The sequence below is a fragment of the Styela clava genome, chromosome 12 (genome assembly GCF_964204865.1).
Source record: "Styela clava chromosome 12, kaStyClav1.hap1.2, whole genome shotgun sequence".
NCBI lineage: Eukaryota > Metazoa > Chordata > Ascidiacea > Stolidobranchia > Styelidae > Styela > Styela clava.
Window position 1 is genome coordinate 13718733 of NC_135261.1, and position 21215 is coordinate 13739947.

At 31.6% G+C, this 21215-nt stretch overlaps 1 protein-coding gene across 1 annotated transcript in view; it reads right to left on the minus strand.

Moving 5' to 3' along the window:
* Nucleotides 1-1163: 1163 nt before the first annotated feature.
* LOC120329452 (Na(+)/citrate cotransporter-like) overlaps nucleotides 1164-21215 on the minus strand; it is a 29110-nt gene continuing 9058 nt past the window's right edge. The window contains exons 7-18 of the mRNA XM_039396087.2: nucleotides 18496-18511; nucleotides 17634-17735; nucleotides 16960-17111; nucleotides 16651-16770; nucleotides 15490-15597; nucleotides 13875-13985; nucleotides 13034-13134; nucleotides 8783-8895; nucleotides 7915-8076; nucleotides 7402-7539; nucleotides 6828-6964; nucleotides 1164-6159 (exon numbers count right to left, since the gene is read on the minus strand). Coding sequence (XP_039252021.2) covers nucleotides 6090-6159; nucleotides 6828-6964; nucleotides 7402-7539; nucleotides 7915-8076; nucleotides 8783-8895; nucleotides 13034-13134; nucleotides 13875-13985; nucleotides 15490-15597; nucleotides 16651-16770; nucleotides 16960-17111; nucleotides 17634-17735; nucleotides 18496-18511 — 1330 coding nt within the window. The 3' untranslated portion in view covers nucleotides 1164-6089. The remainder of the gene's footprint in view (nucleotides 6160-6827; nucleotides 6965-7401; nucleotides 7540-7914; nucleotides 8077-8782; nucleotides 8896-13033; nucleotides 13135-13874; nucleotides 13986-15489; nucleotides 15598-16650; nucleotides 16771-16959; nucleotides 17112-17633; nucleotides 17736-18495; nucleotides 18512-21215) is intronic.

Genomic DNA, 21215 nt, shown 5'->3' on the forward strand with positions numbered 1-21215 from the left:
ATTACTGAAATTATAAGTGATAAAATATTGTTCAAATTTTCAATTTTTTAGTATATATTCAACTTTTATTTATGAGTATCTATCTCAATCTGATATATGAACTTGTTAAAATAACTTTCATTTCACTTAATGTAAGTGAAAGGCACTACTTTTGTCGTTTTGTACAAACAAATATCTACGGTATATTATTCATTTTGCTCAACGCTTCACCGGTACATTCACTAATCTTACTGAGTTTGCTAACTTGATTATTCATGCCTACTGTGCTTAATCATAAATATATTCATCTATATTCAGCTGCCTATCATTAAGTGACATATAATCATATTCTATTTTGTGTATGTCACTGACAATTGTTTTCTTAAACCTAAATTTAAGGGCTATGACTCTGACTATATAATATGCCAAAATAGGTATAGGCTATTTGCATTGTCTCCATTTAAAGTGAATATGTTTCAAGCCCTAAGTGAGAAAAATTGGCTATACCTCAGCAAATACTAAATATTATTTTCCAAAAAATTATACTTCTATACTCTGCTGGGTATAATATTGGCAAATCAGAATTCTGTATCACCGCCTTAGTTTTTGAAGCCATTCATCTGTGAGCTACAAAAACTAGTCGGTTTATTTATAAACATATATATTGTGTGTTCCACAAATCAAATATTTTACATAACCTTCCATGGCACTTTCAATTTATCATAGTTTATTTGTATAATTTAGTTGATATACTATACAGATTTTTCATGCATCAGTAGATTTATAAATTTTGAATTAAGTGCTCTTTAAAATGATAACTGCCTTTTTTCAACTCTGGTGTTCTGATTATTGAGCAGGAAACAGCATTTGTGGTTTTGGGGTTGGTAAGTTAGGAAAGTATTCAGAATTATCAAATTTGCCAGGATGTCCTTTGTGGGGAGATTTGGGTCAAAACAAGTTGGTATTACATCACAATTGGCACCAAAAGTGTCCTCAGATTGTTGCAATATCAAAATGAAGTATGTTGTCAATACATCGTTGCCTAATTTTGTCATTAAAATTTGGTTTCCTCGTGGATGAGTAGTTTGAAAAATGGTTTTGTGTGTAGTCATGACATAAAATAACCAAGGGGTGTAAGAGTGAAATTTTTGCAGACCCACTCTCAAGATTGAAGAAGAACCAACAATGTATTTTGGGCAATTTATAATTTCATAATAGCGACATAATTATAATACATTAATTAGAGTTATTACGTACATAATCCACAAAACTAGCAATGTTATATGCTAACTATTTCTACAGGCGGAGAAGTACCATAAAATTATGATAAAAAATAGATATCAAGAAAAAAAACATACTACCGTTCCTTGGCTGAAATCACATGGATATTTGCTCAAGAGGTTGTTGATAAGGTGTATTACCCTCCAGAAGAGAATAATTTTCAATTCTCGATCAAATAGTCTTACACAACAGTGCTAAAAACCTACAGATTCATATAGGTAAATTTGGAGTGAGAACAGGACATTACTATCAGCAACACAAACTTAATACCATTTGTAAACTACTGGAAAACGCTAGTAAATTTAACAAACTTTTGTTAAAAGATTTTGCTACATATAGCTGAATATGGAACTTTTATCTGTGGTATTTATTCAAAATCAATAAAGATGCAAATAATAGATGATAAAAAATGTGTATATCTAGTTACCTGGAACTCATTGAAAACTAATTCAATATTTTAGATTATTTCTATTTTAACGAATCTGTGGAAAAACCCGCACATTGCATAAACAGATATTTAAAAAATTGGAACTTTCATGTTATGAAAAGGGAGCAATTATGAAAACATTTCATTCTGGATTCCCATAACAATTTCATTTTCTTCAACGGGACAATGAATTTCTACTGGTTGTGACTCAGTATTATTAGTTATAGTCACAAAATTCGAGAATTGAGATTTCTAATAGAGGAACAAATGAGAGGGATCTTCAAATTAGACTGGATATCTCAGAAAATATGGGATTCTGGACTTAAATATATATGGTGTCCATAAAGTTTAAAAATTGCAAATTATCAATATCATATATTGTTTTAACCCTCACATATGTATTCAATGAAGTATAAATACTAAACTACTGAATAAAAAAAAACAAACCTGGTTAAGATATATTGAGAACTGAATTCATACCAAATATGAAATTGTAAAAGGACTTTATGGACACCCTGTATAATACTTTATAAAGAATTAAAGGAATAAAATGTCTTTGAAATTGACGATATTGCCTTCGGTTAAGCTAACGAATTTATTAAGTTATAGCAAAACAAAATCTATGATAACAGTTTTATTTTTTCTGAATGATTTTAGACACATGGCACAGTAGATTCGTAAATCCATTTTACATGGTGTATAAACCGCACATGGCAGTTTAATAGATGGAAAAAGGATAACAGTACAAATTGGTAAGTTAATTTAAAAATATTTGCACCTACGGCAAACTATAACAGTAGGAAGATTAATTTCAGATGTTATATATGCAGAAAAAAAGTTCATTGGAAAATAAATCAATATGCACCAAAACATAAGAAAAAAAATTTTAAGCAAAAAATATCCACAAACATTGAATTCGGTTCAACTATTCCAATAAGAGATTAATGTGATAACCTGGTAGTTAAAGCATTAGGTTTAACTGTGATAGCATTGCAGATTGCACACCCCTGGGTTTAATAAACCAGGTATGCGATGCCGAATCGAAAAGATTCCGATCCTTCCAAATAATAGTTGCTCTGTTCATACTGTTAGATATCAGTGACTGCTTGTATAAGGCCTTGTTCGGAGCAAAAGCGTTACATAAAAAAAAAAATGCATGGACATAAATGTGGTACCATAACTGTCCATCATGACGTAGCTTACTAGAATCGAAAAAAACTTCATAGTAGAGTTAAACTTAACAACACAGAAATCTCAGAGAATATTTGGTGAAACATGGAAAGATAGGAAAAATTAAACCAGTCCCAAATTTAACAACCGAAACTCCTGAGATTGGTAGATGAAAAGAGCAATTTTTGTTAACATGATTAAAGCCATAAAAACAAAAAAAATAGAAAATTCTGTGTGTATACCATGTTTAGGATAGAAAAATTCAAAAACAAAAGATTTTTCTTCAGACAGCACTGATTACTGGTATTTTTCCTTCAAAAATTAATGTAATTTTGTCTAAACCAATATATATGCACAAAAGTACCGTATATACATAAATGGCACCAACAACAGAATAAAATCAAATTTATACATTTCAAAACCCACACAGCAGTTGGACCAAAATTTATGTATGTTTGAATTGGTTTCAGTAACAAATTGAAATACTTCAAATGAGTCAATGAAACCATTTTTTGAATTATATCACGCAACTAGAAAATAGATTTATTTATAATTTGAGCAAAACGCAAAAAAGCACCAAACGAAACTAAACTTGGAAATAATATACAAAGAAATAATTGACTTAGAATAATTATGGCTGATAATAATCAAAGAAAAACCTGAATCAAGACAAAGTCATTTCAAATAAAAATAAAATTTTGATTTGAGAGCAGAGTTTGACTATATTGTTCTTTTATTGAGATTTGGTAAATTTAGAATGCACATAATTAAAAAGATTTGTATATAAAAACCATTATTTTAATTCAACAAAGTGATTCCATTTCATAATAATAGGAAAGTTGAAAATTTATTTCAAATAACCTGTATGGTAAATTTTCATTACCCAATGTGCGGATGGTAACCTTAAAATTAATTTTCCAAGTGTTTCTGGATTCAGATTTAATAACTGTTGGAAATATCTGTTTTTGTCGGGAATATTATACATATAATATGATTTAAAATCAATCTCACTAAGATATTTAGATTAAATTGTACAAAGTTCGACTGAGTAGGATAGAATAGAATGAGGTGTTGATAAAATCAGAAAAAAAAAACAGAAAAAATAATTTCAAATTAAAATAAAGGCTGTTGGCGATAATTCAGCAGTTTTACCAGTAACTAGTCTTCATATTAGCCTTGATAAGTGATTAGCTGCAAAAGATCTAAATACAATTACACTATTAAATACATTTAAAAATATCAATAAATAATAGTAAAAAGAAAACTAAGTTTCCTTTACTTAAAAACCAGGAAAAAAATTACGAAACTCGATTTAGACTGAAAATATTCAGTTATTCCAACTGTGCATGATCAGTGATAACATGTGTATGAACGAGTTCTGTGTATCGCAAAAATTTTAGGACAAAATGATAAAAATAGAACATATTGTTCCATAAAATAAATAAATGGTACTTTTTAATGGCTAAAGATTTTAATTCAAGAAAATTGGATGCGAATTTGAGAAATAGTTGAGGAAACAGTGTTGCTTGGAAGCTATTTATTTATAAGAAACTTTCGGAACATTCCTACGACGAAAATAGTTGAAAAAAACGGTAAATTTTACCAATTTCATAACTACAGTGTACAAATAAATTTAACAGGTATATTTATATACAAAGAGGTGGAAGAAATGTTTAATATAGAATTTATATATCCCTTCTACGTAGATAGACTTGATCGAGGATGTGCAAAACCAAGCATATTCAAAATTCTATTTGAGTATTTCAGAACAGGCTAGTTTGAGGTACAAAAATTTTGCGAATTTGGTCCGTAATAAAACTTTTCTCAAAGTCCTATTTATATAATTTAGAAAAGCTACAGACATTGAAAATTTCACATTTTTATATTTTCATGCCAAAGCCATTTTCTTTTTAGTTTCAATGCAAAATAAATTAGCCCGTATTTTATTTAATTTTGGCTTTCCCTACAGTTTTAGATTAACAAGCTTAGACAACTTTGCATATCAAGATTAGATTAACAATAAACAATGCAAAAACGCTTATAGATAGAAGTTTTATGAGTTATCATTATGGCTTAAAGTTAGAGCATTCGTCTATATAGGATATCAAAGGATAGAGGTCTCCATTGTTTACAATCAGACTATCTACTCACCCAGAGTTTAGGAAAACAAGTAGGCTATGACACTCTAGCCAAATAGAAGTCCTATCCATTCCCATATTAGAGTGAACATGTATAAAATCTGATCAAATTTTCAAGTTTATAATGTTGAATTCCAAATTAGCACAAAACTAGATGAAAAATTCAATTTCAATACCAATCCAACATTGTATCAGCGAAAAAAAACACAGTGCCATATCATATTTTTGCACCATAATGCTCAGATATTGCGCAATGCACACAGTTATTAAAATAACTTAAATTCGACTAGCATTTATTTGCACCAAAAGAATTTAGATGAGATCACACAAAGAGACTACATTTTTGACTAATCACTGTGGTTAAGCATATGATGAATAAAAAAAACGATGTATCTATAAATAGAGGAGATTTTTGTGTTTTCATTGATATTTGAGTCTGAGCTTGAGTTTTCGGAATTTAGACTTCTAATGGTGATAATCGCAGTCAAAATTAGTGGCAAAAACACACAAAGAGCATCAAGTTAGCTAAGCATTCTCAACTTACAATAATAGAAGGTTTGTTTTTGCCAAATTTTTGCGGCCAAAATTTGGGTTTGGGAGTCGGTTGTGAATCCCTGACCTGCCCAACAAAATAGTCCCTAGTATAAATGTTGTTAAACGGAGAAAACGTTGTCAAAATTATCCAAGGAATAAAGTTCTTTTAAAAATACTGATTTGCCCAGATCATTGGAACTTTTGGTTGAGGGAAGTAACCTTGATGTCCATTTCGAAATCGTTTCTGGGATTTCACTTAATGTCAGAATAATTTGAATTGATCTTTTTTACGGTTAAATCCTGATTTCACAGTAAAATAACAAACTTCATGGAAAAAATAATTATTAGCTATTCAAAATCCATTTCTCCAGATAGAATTCATTCAAACTTTCTTTATAATGAAAATGTTGCAATAATACCAGTCTCGATAACTTCTCCAGACGCTCAAAAATAAATAAACACTATCAATTGCATTGTTCGTCTTCCGACCCCCGTATGCCGGTCAGCTAACTATTTACAATATTGACTGTTTGACAATCATCAATTGCAAGATTTTCATTTTAGCTTCCCAGAGATGTTATATTAGGAGCGATAGTAGACAATAATGTAGAATTGTTCATCGTCATATTCCTAAAATAATACACATATTCGTTAAGTATAAAGGATAGAATTTTCACATAGGAATATCATATTTATCCCAGGAGATAGGAAAGAAAATCATATGGGTACAAGTTACCAGTCTAGATTGGGTAGGGGAAACGTTAAACAGTTACTCTTTTTAAATGAACAAGACCCAATAATTTAAATTGTTGGGACAAATGTCGAAAATCTGATTCAATTTGGTATGAAAGGAAATGGTTTTCAAGTGAGAATCAACCCACTGTATTCAAACTAAGGATATCCTGGAATTATCTGAATACTAAATCTACTGTATTTTATGGACCATAATAATGTGTACTTTAAATCCTTTTTTTCTCAAAAATCGATCTTATGACTTATAAGCCAGTGCGCCTAATGTATGTTTCAGATAGTGCTTTATGTTTCATTTCCTACACTCAAAACCAGTACCGGTGCCATTGTTTTATAAACAAACCACCATTTTACGTTTTTTTAAATAAAACAACCATAAAAAAATTAGGATTTTTTTCAATGAGCTTTGTACCGTAACCCGGTAAAAACCCGTAAAAAAACGGTGCGTCTAATAGCACGGTGCGCCTTGTGTATGGACAAAACCCCAATCTGAGAAATGTATTGACGTTGAAGCCTATAAGCCGATTTTAAAGATATGCTGTACTTACCTCAAGCCATTACAGTAAGGGCTATGAAGCCATTTTGGACAAATATCAAAAACATCGAAGGCTGGTCCACCCATGATATAAATCGATGATACTACAATGACAATGCCGACAAGGTTTAAAAGTGAACCTGCTTTGATCTGTAAAAAATAAAAATAAAATTTGAAAAATATATTGAAAAAATCTTAAAAATGGGGTTATCATTTATAAAAGCCAACAAATTCTTTAAAAAAAAAATTTTGATAAAAAAATATAATCAAAGAATATTGATGACCCCCAAAAAAACAGTCCCGCTGTCATTTGAACATATTCTAGAAAGAAAATGACTTTTGTGCAAAGCACCCTTGATTACTGGACATTTTCTATACAATCATACACAAACAGTGTTCATTTTCATATCAATTAAGAAATTTATGGGTTCTAATTTTTTAAAATCATCCTGCACAAAGAATCGATTAAAAAAAGCCTCTCAATAATAAAGGTTACGAATACAATCATAGTTGAAGTATATCTAGTTGAAATATTCCAAGTACGAAATTCTTCAAGGAACAAATTTCTCAGTATATCTTATACGCACCATGTCTTTCATTTTCAAATGACCATAAGAATAAGCAATTGCGTTTGGAGGTGTCGAGACAGGCAACATGAAAGCATAAGAAGTCGTCACAGTTGCAGGTAACATTAGGTAAAGTGGATTCACATGCAGAACCTCAGCCTAAAAATAAAATACTTTGCAATTACACGATTTGGGGTATGACACGATTATAATGAATAAAGCAGAACAAAATAACGACAATCATCAGAAGCTGAAGTCCTTGATATCTGATAAATATTTGTGAATGAGTTTCCATCTAATATAGGTGACCAGAATCAAATGCAGTCGAGCATATTATGTTTCACAGAAGTAATGATAATCGAAAATAAAAATCACCGTAATTACAACAAAAAATGACGACAGTTCGATTATAATTATCCAAAAATCCCACCTAATCTCATACTTAAAACTCATGTACAATGACTTTTTATTAAAAAAGTCAAAATCAATATATTGAAATACTTTCGATTCACGGTCATTCGCCAGTTAACTTACCAATTCAGCGAGTATGGGAATGAACACAGTGGCAGTTGCTGTGTTGCTCGTACATTGCGTTAATGCACAGATAACGAAACAGCAAATGAATGTTGCACCGAACGGTGGTATTTCACTCAGTGGCTCCAATTTACTTCCGATCCATGCAGAAAGCCCTGAAGTCTAGAAACATAAATTAGATATTGTATCATAGACTCCCAAGCAATTTTAGTCTCGACTTGAAATTTCTTCCAAGTTTATTGAATTTCCCTTCAAACAAAGACCTAATATGTAACGTATGGGAGGAGTTATTTATTACCATTTGGAAAAACGGAAAATCTTCGATTTGAAATTGTCTACCCAATTTATTACACACTGGGTGATGTGGATGTCACAAAATCATAACTCGTGTAATGCCCATATGGTGAATGTGGAAAATAGAACCCCTGCAACATAAAGAGGCGTAAACAAGTAATTTTCAAACGCGGGTTCTGAAATTTGTAATTGCCAAGTCAGACCATATGAACTAACGGGTCCGGCTGGGGGCCAAAGTACGTGGGTTTTAAAGAGTTTTGTGGGTCTAAAAAATGTTTCAAGCTACGAAAAATTGCTATGTATGATCCAGAAAAATGCTTTTTTTTACATTTCAAAAAGGGGGATTTTCGACGCCTAAATTCCCTCCCTTGGCTACGCCGCTGCCCTGCAGCTCCACTGTCTCCACTGTCAATAAGAGTGGTATTTTTAAAATATAAACTTGCGGCAAATATTCTTCTCAATAACTTCTCAATAAAATCTAACACAGGTATAATCAATTTATGAAACAAATTTTTTTTTTAAATTGAGACTAATCGAGTAGCAATTCTAAATAATATTGTCAAACTTTTCTCACCTTAGATCCTAACGCCATAGCAAATCCACCTCCCAAAAGGAGAATAACATTCCAGGCCATTTTTTGTTGAACGACTGCCCAGGTTAGGAGCGGTGGGACAGGGCCTTTTTCTTCTATAATAAAAGAATATATACTGATAAAATAATAATTGAAATCAGTAAAAAAGAGACACATATTGAGAAGTGGTCAGAATTATGGACTGTTTTAGGATTTTTGGTATTATAAATGCACAAAACATCTGAACATAATGAGTTGAACGAAAACAAATTCGGTTTGTACGCAAGAGAAAATGAAATTGTGGTTCTCTGCAATTCAATTATACAAGAAATGTTTTGCATATATGACTTGCCCTTTGCCGAACCATTACAAATATGCTTACCACCGCCCCTTTGATTACCCTGTTTGGGCTCGCAGGTTCGAATCCTGTTGGAATAATTATGTGCTGAAGGATTGCTGGACTCTTCACTGTTGTATGGTAGTCGTAACTGGCTGGTCAATGACGTTTTCGTCCACAATCAAGTCCATGCCAGGGATGGCCAATACCGAATAGTTCACTATTTCGAATACATTCGAAATTATTATTTTCGAATATGAAATTTCGAATACTTCGAAAATAAAATTCAGTAATAGAATCTAAGTGTATGAAGGAATTTTTATACAATAAACAATGGAATAACTTCTATCTACAACCTGGCTATATTATCAGGCATTTCATGTTTGCAGATTATTGCGATATATATTTTATATAACATGAGTTGTGTTAATTAACAGAATTAAAATAATACGACAAGGCATTTTAAATAGTGGTATCGGTGATGGATTTGAATGCTTGCGCAACACAAAATCATCCTAGTAAAACGCCCATACTTTTAAATACCAACCATTATCCAAATTATTTGTCAAAAAGCGGGATAAAGTATGAGTTCTTTTTCAGACTTGTGACAATTTTTTCCTGAGTACAAAAATACGGATCAAAAAGTAAATATATTCGGGAACTTTACCACACATTTTAAGTCCGCAGATCGCCGTTGTATGTTTGTGTAATAATACTTTTATTATTTTATAAATACGAAAATAGGGTTCAAAAACTATTTATAATCGGGTAGTTTACCACACATTCAATGTCCACAGATCACCGTTGTATTTTGTAAATAGGAATCAAAAATTAATATCAATCGCGAGTTTGCCTCACAATTTATGTCCACAGAATGCCGTGATATTGTGCCCGAATATAATTAATTTTTGATTCTTATTTTCGTACTCGAAAAAATTGTCACAAGTCGGAAAAATAATTTATACTTTATTACACATTCAAGTCAACAAATCGCCGTTGTATTTTTGAGTTATAAACTTATAATAGTTTTAATATTTTGTAAATACGAATCCGAAATTAATTATAATTGGGCAGTTTACCACACATTTCATGCCCACAAATACCCGTGGTATTTGGTATTAATACTTTCATTATCGATACTTTTGACCATCATTATCAAAATTATTTCCCAGAAAGCGGGTGAAAGTATTTTTCTAATTAATCAACTTGTTTCCCAACTTGTGACAATTTATTGGATATCGTAACAATTACGGCTATAAATACCGTATTTCCCGGCTAATAAGTCTACATGGCAAATAAATAGGACGATGTATATTTTTAGCACTCAAAAAAGGGGGTTTTCCATATAGGCCTCCAAGAAGACGGGTAGAAAAATTATTCCCTGTTGTTCAGTTATGCTAATATGCGCTAATAATAATATTTAGAACCAGATCACGTTTGTTTAGTAGAATCATACTCACAGAATTAAATATTTTTAACAATAAAGCGGTAATTTTCAGTTAAAAATCACAATCATTTTGAACAATCTATAATTTTATAGGGTCAGAACAGAACCAGATCATGTTTGTTTGGTAGAACCATACTCACGAAATTAACTATTCTCAACAACGAAGCGGTAAATTTAAATAATAAAGCGGCAATCATTTTGGACAACCTATCAACACGAATGTTGAAATAATTTTGGAATGTGATAAGTACCACACGGTACGTCCACGGGTTATTTCACAGCTGTGTTTCATGTCCCTGTCGTTTTCTGCTGAATCGGCAAAACCAAAGGGTCATAAATCACTTACTTTATCTCGGTGGCGGTGGCCGTGTTTTCTCTTATAAGTAACGATAACCGGCCTACGATTAAAAATCATGATTGGCAGACCCATAAGAACCAAATATAAGGTTTAACACAAATTATGCTTGAGAAGACTAATGCGAAAAATAAGCAGGCCACATAGAAATAAAATAAACTTGCTTTCTTAATAAGGCGCCCCTTCCCCCCAAAAATCAAGCCAAAATTGGGTCTAGAAAAGCGACTTATTAGCCGGGAAATAGGAAATACGGGGATTGTCGATTTTTCGACTAATGGAAATGATTTTGTGAATTAAAAGACGAATGTCGGCCATGTCCACCAACGCAAACGTGCAAATGTGTCGCAACACTATGCGACGTACATTCGCGCTGAATATAAACAATCAAAATGCCGACTCTATTTCATTGTCATTACAATACGTGAGAAAGCGTAGAAAGTCGTTTGAAGATTCCGGTAAAACGAAACACCGTGTTTACGGCGAAAAGTGACTACTATTCGTAATTATTCGGAAATGAGCCGAAAAGGTATTCGAATACCTTGATATTCGAATAATTTCGAATATTCGATTCGTTTTGGACAACCCTGGTCCATGCATTTGAAACAAATCACCGATTAATTATTCCCATACCCAACATGAACTGGTAAGCGAATGAGAGGCTGTGGCCGTTGGTCACCATATGATTAGGCCATCTTATCAGTTTTCTTCTAGCCCGGAATAAATAAGAAAATTCTATCCTATTTTGATGCTGCAAACAGTTCAAAGGTAAGTTGCGATGCAACACGATTCTCATTCGAAAATAAGAACCTTACATACCGTACTTTACATAATCTGCTTAATATACCATGGTGAGAGTATAATATTCGAAAATCAATGGCAATAATAAGTATGAACCGATATTTTCAAAACTAAGAAAGCAATGCAGAATGCGAACAACCGGGTTATCACACACATGTCATTTCTCACGAAGCAAAAGCAAGACCATAACAAGTCTTATTAAAAGAAAAAGAATTTTATTTCTAAGAATTTACAGTTTTTATTTAGCGATAAACAATGTATACGTGCATTGAACAATGTACACGATAATATCTAACCTCAAATTATAGTAACATTATCAGGTTTGATAAGACGTGGTCTATAATAATCATCAACCACAGTGTTAGAAATGCCTCCTGGGCAGATTTACTACACATACTAAAAGATCATTTTGTCCATAAATGACATGTTTAACAAAACGCTAATTAAACTATACCGCATTTTATTTGTTAGATTCAAATAATTTTACAATTTTTTTTAGAGTGTAACATTTTACTAAGCAATAAAATAACAAAGTTTTTTGTTCTGTGTTAGATGGAACTTTCATATGATGTGAAAAATATTTTCCTTTTTTGTAGTAAATTTATGAATTTGTCTTTCCCAAGTATACGTATGACCCAGACACCTAACTCATCTACAAAGGTATAACATAGGATAGACTTTCTGTGACACAATCCCCAACCCATAGGTTAACATAATTTAAGAAAATTCACTCATGAACATAATCATACACTCCCACTCCGAAGTCAAAGAGACTGGTTTCTGAAAGATTATGTAAGACAGCTTTAATGCTAACAGCTACTGAAACTGTATAAAATTATGTATTAGTACATTACGCACTAATAGGTAGAGAGGGTTCAATTTATAAGGAATAGGCTTGCTATCTCACCTCTGATTACCCTGCATGTGTTTGCAGGCTGGAATTCTGTAGGGGTTATTTATGTGCGAGAGGATTGTTGAACTTCACACCACTGTAGGGTGGTTCATGTAACTGCGGTTGGTTAACGGCTACCTCCTCCATCAAATCAATCTGAAACAAATAACTTGCAGACTATTCCCAAATCATACAGCAACTGGTAACGGGACGAGAGATTGCGTTACTTCATATGATTTAGCGGTCTTACCGGCTTCTCCCTCCCTCAAGATAAATATGAAAATCCTATTCTATGGAAAATCATAAGACTGTTTTTAGTCAAACAGACATTCATATTAAAATTAAAAATAACAAATTTAATAGATTAGAATAATAGCAAGCAAATTTCAAGTTTCATAAAACGAAAATGGAGAAATTGAACTAACCTGAACCATATGGTTGGAAACAATACATGTTAGGTCTTTTCGAAGGGAAGACAAAAAGAATAAATGTAATCAACATTGCAACTGTTGCATCTGTTACATATCTAAATGAAAGGGCATTGAAGTAATGTCAAATAATAATCTCATATTCACAGAAATACTAGAGTAGGTTAAGATGAAATAGGCGAGTAGATTAAGATGTTCAAAAGGAAAAAAATATTCAAAAAAATTCAAAATTGGTAATTTTTCAATATAGTTGATTCATGAATTTTGAAAGAATTTTGAGTTTTTACTTTGAGAATTTGACATCTCATGGTCAGACAAAAATATACCTGGTTAAACTTTTGATATTAATAGAAAAACAGATATAATATTCAAACTATATCAAGCTAAACAATGTTTTGAGTGAATTTCTCCATTCTCGATGAGCCATTATAGAATATATTCGATATTCCATATTAAAAAAGAAGGTATTTTTTAATTTATTTTAGATTTTTTGGCCACCATAATCAAAAGTCTTTCTATACATAAGTATTTAAGAAACACATTCCAGGTTTTTGCCATTGTCACATCGCTCATATTTATCTTAAAAAAAAATGGAAAAATATGCCGATTACTCGTAAATCTGGCTGAAACAGAATTATAAAATATGATTTAGCAGAGTCGCAATTACTGTTTATTGAGTCATAAATATCAACAACAGAGCAATGCTCAACTATATGGAGTATAAGGTAAACAGTAATACAGTTCTTACAGTGAAATCTTTTTTCTTTTTCTTCAACAAATAAATCCCCTCATCTAAATAATGTCACATTCTATATATTAAAATAAAAAATTTTCTTACTTCTCTTTGAAAATGTATAATGATCCCCAGCCATTGACAAACCCTGGAGCTCTTGTCAACCACAGCAAAGCGAGTAAAATGAACAATACCAAGACAGATATTTCAGCAAAACTAAAAAGTAAAAAGAATAAAATAAAATAACAATGAACTACAAATATAAAATATTAGTAACAGAAAAATATGTGCCACTTTGGTATGCGATTTTAACGTCATAAAACTACTTTGGTACCTGATCTCACTTGCTTGATGTGATCTCACAATCGCATAAAGATATTCTGATAGAATTCAGTTCCTAACCCTGTCATTGTTGAGTTGGGGTTAGTTTGGGTAATTGAAATCACTGTGATCACACAACCACTGATTTCGCATACGAGGTTGCATCGGAAAATTTTGTCGAAATTTGCAGAACTACAGTTATGGGAATTCTGCTAAACTAGTATGATTAATAAATCCTCTGTCCTTTTTTCGAAATTACATGGCATTATCTATGCAAAAAAAGGTAGCAATATAAAAAATGTTAATTTTGATCTGATGTCTCAAAATTGGGCACAGTAAATATTTGAAATCATTTTCAAGGTACATGGTATTCAATATCTTCGCATAACAAACAAGAAAATGACGATTTGATGAATATTCTATAAAAATTGAAAAACACAATACGACTACACATCCTATGTTATAGTTAGATAAAACAAACAATTTTTGTTTGAAATATTCAAATAAGTATGCCAACTTTTATTTGAAAATATTACATGATTTTAAGGAAATTTGCTAAAAGCGAGGTCATGGCCACTCACTCAGAAATTGAGGAGATTGATCTTCTGCATTAGTAAATACTGAAATAAAATAAACCCCAAACATGAGAGTCTATGAACCACTGTTATGGAAGCAAATGATTTGGTCAAAATAAATCTTAATGCGTCTTCACTGAACCATAATTTTATTTAAAAATCTCTAGAACATTGCTTTAATGATATCCGGATAATATTACACTTTAATCCGAAAACATATAAACGAAAGCTGAACAAGTAGGTAATAAGAGTAAAATACAAAGGTTGTAAGTCATTTGGCATCAAAAGATTAGATGTGTTAATAAATATTGAAACAAATGATAGCTATCATATTAACAGGAGCAAGTACAAACTCAGATATAGATCTAGAAAGGTGATTTATACGTGTGATGCATACAAGATTTACTGTTTTAGTGCAAAACGATGCAAATTACTTAACTACTAATATTGTCCATATAGCTTAGTATTGTAGAATTACATATAGCAATAAATTTGAATTTTTGAATGATAAATTATCATCAATACACCCCAAATCATCAAATTTTGTAAAAAATGGCAATTTGAATTCTTTATTATAAAAGTAAGCAAATTTAAAAAAGAAAATTTTTCGCTGGCCTGTCTTTATAAAACATCAGATCTCCGCCAATGGAAATATATCACAAATTCACAACTAATATTTATTCACCAATGAGACCTGTACTGTAATGTCATGTTTACAAAGACATTCCACAAAAAACTTATTTTCTTAAACTTAACTTATGAAAACAATATTTTCATAAAGATACAAAAAACATACGAATGAATTCAATTTCAACATATCACACCTCATAGGCCCCAGATCTCTATATTGTCTATAGATTACGTTTTCCGCAGAAATTTCTTCAGGAGTTTTGGCATGTTTTTTGCAGCAGCAAGTAAATAGATCTTTGAATCTAAAATGAAAATAACAAGAAAGATTAAACGATGCGTCCACACATTATAAAATAAAATAAACAGGTTTGCTGAAAACATTTCAAATATTAGCTATAACATTAAGATTCTGCTTACACAGTGCTAGGTTCAGAGAGAAGATTTTCTTATCAAACAACAACAAAAATACACATTTTGTGGTAAAGATAAGGTTTGGATATATAACTATGGTAACAACCAATCAGATCACTCTTACCAAAGTCACACCTCCTTTAAAATATTTCAAATACCATCGAATTTTCCTGGATATATTATCAGTTATTACACACTGATCATTATCATGCATTGTATGAAAATAATTAGCAAAATATTACAAATTTTTTCAAAATTAAATATTTTGATTTTATGTCGTGAATATAAATGTTCAGAGGTACCGGTATATTGAAATATATTATATTTTTTAATGATGCTTATTTCCAGTTTCGCTCCGAAAAAAAAGCCCTATACAGGAAGCCACTGATATCTCACGATAAGTAGAAAGTTACTTTAAAATAATTATTTTGAATAGCTAGAGAATTGAAGATGTTTTAATAAATTGGTAATTTATATCAAATTAGGCATTACTAAAAAAGAAATTTAAACTCATTCGAAAGTGATATGGTAACTACACTAATTTCCAAAACTGCTCAAACATTTCAAAGTTATCTATCTGTATAGTGAAATTTAGCATATTTCATGTTCTCAAGCTAGGTTGTTGGCCCTCTAGGAATCAATAAAGTGGATTTCTGATGGCACGAGCAAAAGACGTTACTTAGTAGTACCACTCGCGATAGCTTAATTAAAATGAAGTGAATTGATATGATGTACTCAATAGTTTGACTATAATGGTTTCCTTATAGGGGGGGACACACATATTGGAATTTCAAGAACCGTTGGGCCATGTCGAAGGATTCCTGTCAGTGATCACCTGTCTAGAGACTTGCTAAGAGAAAAATGTCAAATACATCACAAATTTGTAGTATGAGAAAAATTTCTCGCAAATAGAATTTCTTAGTATTATAAACTAGCAACCTTACCCCATGTCTAAGAAGAGATATTGCAACCACAACCAAGCAAATAGAAGAAATAGGACCATGCCGGGGAAAGCATACATTGCCCAAGATCCAAAATCAACTTCAGGTGCTTCTTTGTAGGTTCTAAAAGTATAGTATTGTTCCCATCATTGACATGTAACAATGGATGTTCTCAAAAAAATTTCTAGGGTCAAAGGTCGGGGACTAGATTTGACAGTTGAAACAGCAATAGAAGACTATTATTATTGCTGTTGAATAATAAGAATAAAATATCCTACAAGACTTGTGTGGCTGGAATATATAAATACTTACGTTTTAAACTGTCCTGCCATAATAAGATTGGGCCCTGTGCCAGTCAAGGTAGCTGTCCCACCAATATTCGCCGCATAACAGATACAAATTGTTAATGCTTTGCACATTCCTTCGTTAGTTTTATGTTTCGGCTTACTAGAATAGTCCAATTTCTGAAAAGGATTGAATTTGAAATAAAGTTAGAAACAAAAAATGTACAGAATTAGAAATAGAGTATCGGTAAGTGCGGAAATATAACATGGTGATCCCAAAACAGTACCCAGGTCATTAGAATCATACTTATTCCAAACTGGAAAACATAACTTTTGTGCAAAGTGTCCTACATTACTGTCGGAGATCAGTTGAACTTAATTCGCTTTTTTGTAGACTCAAGAGGTGACTCAAACTTAACTAATTGCCAGAGGGGCATAGAAAGAAATTAAGCAAGTTTTCACAATCGAAAAAAAACGGTTGTGAAATACAATTCACCAATTTATTGTTGGATTGAAAATTATCAAAAATTCATTAGCTTGTTGCAGCAATAGCTACAAATAGCAAACAAATATATATGCGATGAGGTCAAGGTAAATGTTATCGGAACATAAAGATAAGTTTTCCATTAAAGTTGTGGTATAAAAACTCTCGACTAGATGTGTCGGTACAGTGACTCGACTTGACTTGAGACCCAAGATTACCTCAATATCAGCATTCATATTATTCTGTTGCTGATCCGGTACAAGTAATGTGGTGGATGTATCAGGCCCTTCATCTGAACCTGGCGTTGGTACAGTCAGCATCTATATAGTTACAATTTTTTAAAATGAAATGAAAATTTGGACAAAATGTTAAAGCTATATAGAGTTGGAAAGTAAAATTAGCTGAGAGCAGTTCAAAAAATGAAATTTTTCAATCTTAATTTCTGATTTTCGAAATCTAAAAACAATAAACTTGATAAAAGTTGACCAATTTATGCTTAAAAAATCTGACATTAGTGACATATACTTTAACACAAGTTAACATTACACCCGTCAAGTTTTATATGGAATAGAAACTATAATGATTACGATGACACCAGGTAATATAACAACACAAGTGCACACATGCAAAATAGCTGTTTTCTATTACTGCTCGGAATATTCATGGAGTTTACTTTAAGTTTTTTTGCACGATGCTTATGCATGCCTCTTGACTGAACAAGACCATAATCAAGCATTTCATTATTAATATCTAACAATATGTAAGAAGCTGCTATTTTTGAAAGGACCTGAATATTTTCAGTTTAGCATTGCCTACCCAATTGATTATACCTTGGGGGGGGCATGGGATTTGAATCAATGAAACCGGGAGACAAGAATTTGACCTTTCTTAAACAAGATAAAACATTTTCTGAGAAAAAATATTTAAGGAGTATATATCAGTATTATGAAACATGTCATTGCAACAAATCTTGTTACAACAGAATTAAATCATGTAATCACTCCCACAACTTTTAATCTTGAACACTAGACAAAATATAAACATACCTTACATTACTAATATCTTGCCATTACTACTTACCATATTTGTATGATTCCTGTAAAAACAAAAAAAGTTTTTTGAGTATGACGAAACCAGACTGATGGGTTTTAATAACATTATAATATAAGACCCTTTTATTCTAATGATTGAAATAAACAACATTATCTCTTTCAACAAAATAGAAAAGGCGGTCCAGAAGTGTGTGTACCAATATGGAGGTTAATTAGGAACTAATTTTGTTCGCCTACTTTACATCAAGTTGTGTAAAGGGACTGAAACCTTTGGTCAGGGGACTGATGGGTTTTAATAACATTATAATATAAGACCCTTTTATTCTAATGATTGAAATAAACAACATTATCTCTTTCAACAAAATAGAAAAGGCGGTCCAGAAGTGTGTGTACCAATATGGAGGTTAATTAGGAACTAATTTTGTTCGCCTACTTTACATCAAGTTGTGTAAAGGGACTGAAACCTTTGGTCAGGGGGTATATTCACTTGGCTAACACAGACAGTCCCCGAACTCATAATAGAACCAAATTAAGGAAAATAGGGATAAAATTAGTAAATTATGACCTAACCCTAACCCTAACCTGGTACACACACTACGGGAGTACCATAGAAAGTATATTTTCAAATTTTTGTTATTAAATCATAATCTAACTTCTTCAGACAATACAATACATGGCATATCTGAAAAACTTTGCCGGACAAGAGAGATAACATGGTGTCCATAATGTCATATTTAAAATGTTAAAAAACGCACATAGTTAGATATATAAAAGTGTCACACGAAGGCCATATAAAATGGTATTTCTTACATAAGTTTGATTGTAATCTTAGAATCAAGCTTTCAAGCTAAAGAGCAACAGGCAAAATATGACAAATATAGCGTTGAGATTCAATTTCGAAGTCTTAATAAAAGTTGAAAAAGCTGCTTTAAGGAAATGTGCAAGGATAAGATTTTAAACTTCTACAACTTTTGATTACAATATTTCGGTAATTGCTTCTAAATATAATTAGGAAGAAAGTAGGAACCATGTTGTTTGTGAAATTCTCAAATAATTGTTTTTTAATTAAAAGAACATTCATCTTTTCGTCTAGGCACTCTTGACTTTTCCATTTGTGTGTGTGAATACATTTATTATATTATTATTTATTATTACGGTATTTAAAACTTGTAAAAGAATACTCTCAAAATTCCACCTCTTAATATCATTGAAAAGAAAGCTGTTTATGATGCTCAACGAAAAGATTATAGAATATTACGAAAACTTAAATTTTTTTACATATCAGATTTAAATGCAAAAGTTTTATTATTATCCAAATGTCTGTCCATTAGGAATTTAAAAATTTATTAAGAATTGATGAAGATGTGTTCGATTCTAGAGTAAAAATAATATTAAATTCCATCCAGCCGTCATAGTATGTTCCAACTGTGTTTTATAATTTATATGGCCGTAATCTATACAGTCCGCAAATGAACTTTGATTTGAAATTCAATTCCCACAGGATCCGAAACGAGAATTGTAATTTATTTATAGCGACAGACGGACTGGGACCCGAATGTCCGTGAAGCATAAAGTAACATTACATCCTATAGGGAAAAAACTGCATGTTTGTGTGTATAGAGAATGTGAGTGCCATGTTTTCTATTTTTCCCTTATTAATCTTTTGACGATGGCGACGGGGTGGCGGACAATCATAAAAAATTACATATTAGCTATGTCTTCAGTATACGAATACCAAAATAAAGAATAAATTTAGTCAAAAGCATGATAACATAATTTGGAAAATGTCTGCAAAAGGGAAAGGCAAAACCAAATATTCTACTATTCCAAATACATTCTAAAATAGTATTTTGGAACTTAATCGAATATACCGGTATTTTCTAATTTGGTTAATTTTGGACAAAAAACACTTAGAAGTCTATGTATTTTCCATGATTTTAAAATTGAAAATGAAGGAAAGTGAAGATTAACAGTAAAGGCCTTTTTAATCATACTGAAAGACTTCAAACGATCAAAATAATATGGTTCCAAATAAAACATCTTCTAAATTCGCACGATTGCTCTTTTAGGCACCATTGCTTCTTAATTTTTTCTTAACATTTGGAGACATTTTGCCCCGTCTGGATTTTTGCTCATTATTATTGTGTCTCTTTCGTCCCCATTTGCCCAATTTGTGAATCACTGGCCAGCCCTATGGTATAGGATTGCACGTTAATAAATACCGATTGACGCAAAACTTGAAGCACTTGCTTCAGAATCTCAAGACATTGCCAAATTCAATATACTTTCTGAATTAAGTACGCCCAATCATGTTCCATAGTTGAATTGTACTCAAAGAATAATGCTGATCATTGGGCCAAATTTAGACCTAATTATAACAGGACAGACTATCCACAACAGAAAGCATTAGGAGGAAGTCGGTTTGTCGGAATTACGTAATTTCAATGTATTGAAAACCCCACAGAAACTAACAAGAAATTCCCAGAAATATTTTATATTTTACTATTATTTAATGAATTTCTGGAATGGCTATTCAAACATCAAAATATGAAAATTTTTCACAAGGGGTATTTGGAGTAGCAATCTATTCCTTTGTCAATTTTTAAACAATTTTGGTCGCAGCCATATGAAATATTTACTCTCTAAAAAGGGAATTGACATTAAATTCGATCTGTATTATGTTAACACAATCAGAACAAAAACAATTCTGGAGAAAATAATCCCCATAGCAGCAGCAGTTTTATGAGT